At 35.5% G+C, this 8,801-nt stretch overlaps 1 protein-coding gene across 1 annotated transcript; it reads right to left on the reverse strand.

Annotated features, from left to right (window-relative positions):
- Positions 1-3,438: 3,438 nt before the first annotated feature.
- Positions 3,439-8,569, reverse strand: LOC121991650 (GEM-like protein 1). The gene is made up of 4 exons (XM_042545636.1): positions 8,149-8,569; positions 7,955-8,056; positions 7,055-7,326; positions 3,439-3,914 (listed from the first exon to the last, which is right to left on the reverse strand). The coding sequence occupies exons 1-4, from the start codon at positions 8,441-8,443 to the stop codon at positions 3,705-3,707; spliced, it is 879 nt and encodes a 292-aa protein (XP_042401570.1). The 5' UTR covers positions 8,444-8,569; the 3' UTR covers positions 3,439-3,704.
- Between the last annotated feature and the right edge of the window lie 232 nt (positions 8,570-8,801).

An 8,801-nucleotide genomic window follows, 5' to 3' on the forward strand; every position in this document is an offset into this window, starting at 1 on the left:
GGGTTTGAATTATCTTACCAGATACAAAGTGGAGCCTTTCTATTTGATTTTGGCCCAGCTATCTATATAGGCACTCCTTTGGCTAAATTTTACAAACTTTCCCTACCCAACTAGATTTAACTCTCTGTTTAGTTTGGTCTTTAGATCTCCCTTCTATGATTTTTCAATGTTAGAAAATGAATTAATAGTGATTCATTTTAACCCATACTAGGATATTTTGTTCCATATTTTTTTGGTGAAAAATAGTTTAAGTGAGTCCTTTTAAACCTTTGTAATTGATGCGGAGTGAGATAAGCCAATAAATACCAATGCTTACATAATCCCCAACCAAATTCACAGATGTAATTATGTTAAAAACTGCCTTCTGTTGTGTGATTTCAGAATAATTGGATTTGTTTTGTGGGCTTTCTTCATTGCATTTGTTTTTGTTGAAGTGATTATTAGGTTTTACGTGGTACCTAGGTCAATATTCATACATAGACATTTTCACCTTAAATTTCGTAAAGGAGAGGGAGAGCTTACTTGACAATTTTAATACTTTTAGTTTGTAGAACACCACCTTTGCTAGACCTTTTGTGATTGTACATCATTCTCATTGAAGTCTACTAAGGAAATAGAAGGTAGTTGACATTCCTTTCTTCAGAATCCAAGTCAAATTTGTCAAATAATACCTACATAATATACATGTAGTATTGAGAATTGAATTATGTATCTACTGAGTTAATCTTGCAGATGGAATCAATCCTTCTTCTTAGAATCAGTCTTGTAATTGGAATATAAATACTTCATGCAAGTACCTTGAAGAAACAAAACAAACACACAATGTTTTTGAAATTATGTTTGGTGATGGTATCAAATCCTAAATCCTAATTCAGGAATTATAGGCCATCACAAAAAATAGAATGCATCTTTAGAAACTTCTTATGTTGCCATGAGTGCTTGGGGTCTTTCGCACTGGTTTAGCACAAATCTCCTATAAGTTATTTCCTTATTTAAAACAATATTATAACCAAATTCAGATCTTTTCACGAACTCTGTACTTTGTGACATTTGTGCTTATATTGCTAACCTCTGTGTATACCTGAAAGGCTGCACGTATCCTGATGCCCTTTGTATCTAAAAAAAAAGGGCAACACCGTGCACGAAGCTTCTACCATGCGGGGTCCCGGGGAAGGATCCATTGTACGCAGCCTTACCTCACTTTTTGCAAGAGGCTGTTTTCAGGATTCAAACTCGTGACCTTTTGATTACAAAGTAACAACTTTACCGTTACGCCAAGGCTCCCCTTCCTGATGCTGTTTGTATCTAAACTAAAATATTTTGTTTGCTCTTATCTAATAGCTTCTCAGATCGATAGATTTTTACTGCCTCTGTATTAGTATTATAATCTTCAAAAAGGCATTTCTCTAAAACAGTGTTGATTGCAAATCTATTGTATCTAACACAAAGGTAAGTCCAGTAGATATGATATTTTCTGGATGTCATATTCATTGTCTGAGTTTCTTGAAGCTATATGTAAACTTTGATTTGGGTGGGTTTTCACAGGTTTGGCATATTATAAGTTATTTCTGAATTTAAATCGGCGCTCAGTGCCAATATTTATTATTGTGAATTTAAACTGCTACAATGTTTTTGTACTCATTCTACCCTTGTTTAAGAAGCTTTATCTGATTTTAATGGTGACCAATATGCGCCAACAGCATGGTTAGTGCACCTATGAGCCTAATTTAGTTTTAATGTTTGCCATTACCCTTTGTAGATTCATCTGCACCACCAACATGCCAAAGATGATCTAAATTTTATGTTCATTACTTAGCTTCTTGTGCTATCTCAGTTTTCTACTTGGAAAGCAATAAACATTTAGTTTTGCTTCTTTCTTTCAATCACTATTTATTTATGGATTTGTATTCCGCAAGTCTATAAAGTCAGTTTCAAATTCCAGTATCCACTGTTGGTTTTATTTTGGATCTCCATCTGATGAAATATTGCTGACTATGTTTTGGACATACTTTGAAGGGGAGCTTTGGCGCAATGGTTAGAGGTCACGGATTCAAGTCTCAAAAATAGTCTCTTACAAAGTAGGGTAAGATGGTATATAATAGACCTTTCCTCGTGACTCGGATTAGTGGGAGCTTCGTCTTGACTTACTTAAGCTTCTCTTTATCTCCGTTCTCTGCCACTAAATTCCAAGACATTTTAATTCATCTGGAATTGAGAGAACCTTAAAGCTGCTAGAAAACTGCACTATCATTTCATTTTTTTTTCTCTGTTTCCTACTGTTTCGAATTGAATGACAAAACATGAACAGCCTTTCTTTTGCAGCTCCTCTATTCAAGAGCCTTTCATGGATGGACTCCAGATCTAAACTTCCCAGGCACTAAATTATAGTGCATAAAACAACAAAGAAAACATGAGCTGCAGTGAGAGTTAATTACATGCCTACGCAAAGGAAAAAATCTCAGTAAAAAATTCACATATAAATTTATGATTCACCATTTTCATTTTTATGGATTCATCATTTTATGTGTCTATCCTTGAGTTCCTTGAAATTTTTTCCTCTTCAAATCATTTTTCTTTTCGGAAATCTTAATTTCATCAATTTAATTTCCACACACAGTTGAACATGGTAAATATCAATCTAGTCAACCTAGTGTTCTTTAGATTTTGTATCATATTCGAAAGCGAACTTTTATCCCAAATTTGAGATTGTAAAAAGCTATAAACTCGATCTAAGATCTTGATAGATCTGAATTTTTAGATCAGGTTGATTGGACTTTTCAGGTGGATTGAATATGTAGTTTTTTTCCCCCATCCCTACTGATAAAGATTGATGCCTAAAAAGAAAACAAGGGGCACTTAAGAAGCTGTATATGTAGACTTTTAGCCCCATACAATGCAAATTTGGCTTTAGTTGGGCGACTAAAAACATAGTATGTACATGTGTGTGCACACGTGCACTCTTGCCTGTGTGTGCGTGCGCGCGCTTGCATTTGGCTTTAGTTGGGTGACTAAAAACATAGTATGTACATGTGTGTGCACACGCGCACCCTTGCCTGTTTGTATGTGTGCGTGCGCGCGCGTGCATGCCCGCGCGTGCACATGCTCCTTTCTTTGTGGTAAACATACTTTACACAATTGGTGAAAGGAAGCAGTAGCTGTTTCCTCTCCCTCCCATACACAAACTGAGAAACAGAAAAGCTTCAATGGCACTTTTCATCTCTTGAATGATCAACCATCTAGAAATGATGAGCCTTCCTTTACGAGTCCACATTAACTATTTCATGGAGTCCACTATTTCTTCCTCTTTTGAGTTTTATCTTACCCCTTATCCTTTTTTAACCATCAGTTACAAGAGTCATAGCATTACCCAATTCAAGTATATGATTCAGGCAGAGGTCTGTACTAAAACTTGCACAAATCTGTATGAATTCAACGGGATCGACAAAATCATTGGTCAAAGCAATATATGATATGAACATTCAGGTCTAACACAAGCCATGTGAAAATTATAGAACCTTGCACAGGAAATAAGACAAAAACCTGAAGGAGAATCAAAAGTAACTAAGTGATTAAGTAGTTGCCTTGAAAGAACGCTGAGATACAGGATGAGCACATGTTCCAGATCAAAGGTAGATGCACCGATGGCAATTATTTGGTGTCCTTGGGGACGTCGAGCAATCCGGTTTCTAGATTCTTGAATGAACTTATACAGTTGATGCCGTTGTTACTGGTTCTGTGTTCTGTGCATCATGCAAAGCATCCTGTAAACTCTTTGCGGCACTATCGTAGTGCATAAACCCCATGAACCAAAATTCATGGTTATCGACCGACACAACCTGGATATACTTTTCTGCAGGTTTCTTTTTGCTTGTTGATGAATTAGCAGATTTGAGCTGATGTAGAGGAATAGCAACCTGCTCAGGATCCAGGAAGCAAATTTGTAAATATCATGTTAGGACATTCAATTCAAAATAGCAAACTATAAAGAGTGACAAAAAGAAACTAAAATGTAGTCGCTGTAGAAACAAGTGTAGTTCAAAAAGAAAATAATTAAAGAAGTTCTAGGCGTTTTGCCTATTGGTAAGTGTAATAACTGGATCTTATTGGAATTTTTTATTAATGAAAATCACATGTGGAATTAGTAAACTGTGTTCATGAGTTGTCTATGAATACTTAAATTACACATTAAGGGATAGAATTATTGATAAATTTTCTAAACACTCACTGAATATGCTCACAAAGTTTACTACATAACAATTGACAGATATGGAACTATATGATCTGACCGCATACCACCTATATACAATATCTAAACCTTGCTGTGAAAGGTCACATCAGTAGTAATGTAGGCTAAGCTTTTGCATCTTGTCATCAAATTGATCCCTAGAGATTAAATTAGAATGAACAGATAGATTAGATTGGTATGACAACCAGTTAAAAAATAACACCATATGAGACTACATAGGCATATTTGGGATACGTGATGCAAAATATTTCATATGCATGTACACATATGACCATTTGGAATTCATTCGACATTATTCTTTGAGAATTCATTGATCATTATGTTGACGATTTTCTTCACATATATTATATAGAGATGTACATGAGATGTCTAGTTTAGAAGATTTAGGGACCCATTTTGTTGACTGTATCCTATAAACTTTCTTTTAAAAAGACATTTTGTGGTCACATATTAATTAGTCCGCATATGTATATGCAATATTGACTGCATTTATATTACTTGTCCTCAATTGGGTTGGCTAAATCAAGCCAATTTGTTAGTTCACAACAACTTGATATATTTAGGCAAAAAAAGTGGACAAGGAGAAGATGAGCATTCTTGGTTATGTTTACTTTAATCAAAATATATAGAAATAATGAAATGAATCAGATAAATATTAGAAACATAAATAGTAGTTGTATCTTCCTAATCATCATATGGTAATAGTACTTCTATAGTTCTATAAATTTATTAGTTTGATTAAGATCATAATTAGTATTTATTTAATATTTGAACAACTGCAATCAACATAATAAATTATTTGAAGAAGCAACCACAAAAGCTTATGGAATGAGAGAATGTTACATTCATTAATGGTTGCAACAGGATTATAGGAGTTAAACAAATCTCCAGATCATAAAGCAAAGTGATGCCATTTGATTAAACTTATTTTAGCCAAATAAAGCAACCATATAAGCTTATGAAATGAGAGAATGTTACACTCATTAATGGCTGCATAAGGATTATAGGAGTTAAACAAATCTCTAGATCATAAAGCAAAATGATGTCATTTGATTAAACTTATTTTAGCCAAATAAACAATCAAGAGCCATGTACCACACTATTGATTGCTTAAGTCAGCATATAAATTTCTTTAATGGGATTGTAGGTCAATTAATATGGGTTGTTTAATTCATGTGTTTTATGTTGTGTGAATTGCTTAAGGTCATCCCTATGCACTGTACATGCTATGTCAGAGCTAAGTTTGTCCCAATTTGTGTGGGTTCTTTTCTCCTTTTCACCTAAGCCATACGCATAAACCATGTACATATTAAGTAGAAGCAACTAGTTTTCACTCTTGTGAAACAAAACATCTAATGCTTTTTGTATTGTGAGAATTTATTACTTGGATCATAGTAAGAGTATCCATCCAGTATGGGTGTCGATCTGTGTCCAACAGGGTGTTTTTTGCAAACGTTTACATGCTATCAAATTAAGAGTGTCAAGTTTTGACTGGAAGTGTGGATGTTGACAGGTGTAGAGAAGGCATATGAAAGCTAAAGTATCAGAAAGGACAATATCTAATGAAAAAAAAAAAACTGTATTCACTTATGCATTAAAACCCCCATTTCATCAAGAACACAAACAAATACTTACGAACTTTTGATGTAGCCTGATGTGGGCATAGTGAAATATACTGTCCTAATTCCATTTGTGGAAACAAAATTTTCAATATAGATTTTGACAAAAGTTGGAATGTAAAATTTGTTCTTATTTATCTCCTCATAAAAATTTTTATAGGATATAAATAATTTAACCTGAAAAATCTAACAAAGTTAATGTAGGTTGTACAGATGAGTTACTTGACTTCATGTGCGCGCATTACCAGACAATATTGTGGTAATCAACTTCATGATATGTTTGGAAGAATTAAATATTATAAATGTACATTTTTTTAAAAAAAATGTTGCAAACACCATTACTAGTTTTCTACATATACAATGTGAAATTTTCTAGGACTCAGTTTTTACATCTAATTAGATGTAGTGACAGAGAAATAAACTCATACTTTATCTTTAACTGTGTACTAGTATCTGAGTGTCTGAATGTAGCAACACACTCATGCTGGTAATAGCACACAAAGTTACCTATATAACATTTTGTCTGCAAATGGTTTAAGGCAATTTCAACATGTATCATAGAGACTAATCACCTACAATTATGAACAATGGTCTTGCCATCACGTAACAACAACCAAGCCAAGATATGATTTCCAACTATTTGGGGTTGGCTTCCTAGATCTTATCTAGTAATTGTAACTCTATATTGAGTTGAACATCTTAGCAAATAAAAAGAACTTTTCATTTGTTCTGTAAACGATGATAAAAAACAGTCGTCTGTGGTTTAGCCAAAGACAGTTGTTTATAATCATTGCAAATGACAGTGTTTTGTGCCACTCCATATGATGCTCCTCTAGTAATGCCCATGTCTGATGCAGTATGGTGATGGGCTTCACAAAACATAACTCCTCAGACTAAGAATTTATTTTTGAATGCTTAATCCTATATGCCAAATTTGATGAATGAAGCATTTTGCCAATATACTTGAATATTTTGAGCCTCTAAACTTCTTCTTTCTAGACAGTTAAATATATTTGGGAGGAAATTTATGTATGAAGGTAGTATTTCATAATTCTAAATAGCATGTATTACACTCGATAGACATATCCTTCTCCACAGAAGAAAGTTGAGTCAGCAGGAAAAAAAAACATTTTTTGTTGTTGATTAGGAAACATTAAATTGAAATGCTAGAGAACTTCAACATGAGTACCTTATAATAACTCCATTCAGTTTTGTCTTCAACCTTATAGGAAAGAGGATTGTCACTACAAAATGCAAGTTTTGCAGTAGAGAGGTATAGAACTCCCATGACAGGACCAGCAGATGTTGATAAATAGCAGGCATAGGATTTTTTTAGCTGTTCTTCAGGAAGGGTATCAAAAGTTTGTCGAAATATCTTATCGTAGCCACCTTCTGCAATCACTTTGGTTCCTTGAGCAATTCTTCCCATGGTAGCTTCAACAAAACTTGGTCCTGTGTTCACTGGAGTTGAGAGAGATTATTAGAAGTGAAATTCAGAATAAGAAAATGCAAAAATTGCAACATCAAGAATTCATAAGAGAAGGAAACATTGAGGCAAAGAATAAAGAAAATTTGAGCAGAATATATTAAGTCATAATTAAGTAATTATGTTAAATTAACAACAACAAAACCAATAATTTGCAGCGTACAAATAAATTCATCATGAGATACAAAACTTGAATAATTAGTCTGTATTCATTACCCACTTCATTTAATTTCACTTACTAACTTCAACCCATACGTGAGTTTACTATCAACAAGTAATAAACTTTCATAAACCAAAGATCAAATAAATCCCTAACTTGCACTAGACATAGGAGAAGCAATAGGAAGGTAAAAATCATTCTTGGTTTTGAAACTCCCTATTACTACAAAAAACGATATTGCCAGTAAAAAAAAAGGAAGAAGAAAGGAAGAAGAAGAAGAAGCAATGTTCTCTGCTCTGCTGTTGTTCTATGATCACAAAACCTAGTCTTAATCAAAATTTACTGTGATTGAAAAAAAAAGTAGAGTCACTATAACAGAACTCCATTCGATATTTGCAGAGCTAATATGAACGAAGAATAAACTAAGGTAAAACATTGCTCACGATGCTGCCATGTGTTTTTAGACAAGTCCTCAGCTTTCTTCGCCGACTCCCCGAGTTTTTTCCCCCATCTCTTAAGCACGGTCTTCACAGTCTCCGCGGTACCTAACCATTCGAAAACCTCACAATCAGAAGCTAACTTAAAAGAAGAAACACTCGTTGCCAAGCAAATTTCAGATGGGGGAAAAAGCTAATACTTTTCGACGAGGAAGAGTTAGCGGCGGGTGAGCGAGCGATGTAAGGGTTCGACTCGGGCGGTGCTACTTCAGCGGCGGCGGGGGCATGCAGCGCCTCCTTTGGTAGATCAGTAGGATGAGAGTCAGGATTGCGCTGCTGCAGAGTACGAAGGTCTTCGGAATTCAGAAGAGCCGCCTGTGGCGGCGGAGGCGGCGAAGCGTCGTCCTCGGACTGGAGATTCGCGTGCGAGGCAGCTTCCGGAGCATGAGATCCGTCAGACACGGGCTTGGCGGCGTGTGCGACGGTCGAATCCATGTCGATGGAGCGGCGATGTAGCTTGGGCTTCGGCAGTCGCTCCCTTCCTTGCGGCGGAGGTCTTCCAAACTCCGAGACCCGATTCGTGTCCTGAGTCGTCACCGGGACTGAGTTCACGTTAGCGCAGGGACCAGATTAATGATTCCGACATACCTAAATAACGGCACAATAATCCCCAAAACACAAAATGCTGTTCTACGTCACTCTCTAATCACGTGAAAGGTGCTTTTTCACCGTTGGATATGTTAAAATGAATCATAATCGCAAGAGAATTTGTGGTTGAGATTAATTTTCGTCCATCCAAAGGCAAGGAATTCCTCTTCACGAAACTTTCCCTCAAGTGGCGCCGCATGGAAGG

The sequence above is a fragment of the Zingiber officinale genome, chromosome 6B (assembly GCF_018446385.1).
Source record: "Zingiber officinale cultivar Zhangliang chromosome 6B, Zo_v1.1, whole genome shotgun sequence".
NCBI classification, from domain to species: domain Eukaryota; kingdom Viridiplantae; phylum Streptophyta; class Magnoliopsida; order Zingiberales; family Zingiberaceae; genus Zingiber; species Zingiber officinale.

Excerpts from the sequence above, each read along its gene's own strand:
- LOC121991650 (XM_042545636.1), bottom strand. The coding sequence starts at position 8,443 with ATGGATTCGACCGTCGCACACGCCGCCAAGCCCGTGTCTGACGGATCT. Across the intron at positions 8,057-8,148 it reads TAACTCTTCCTCGTCGAAAA|GTACCGCGGAGACTGTGAAG; the intron begins GTATTAGCTTTT and ends TCGAATGGTTAG. Across the intron at positions 7,327-7,954 it reads TAAAAACACATGGCAGCATC|TGAACACAGGACCAAGTTTT; the intron begins GTGAGCAATGTT and ends TCTCAACTCCAG.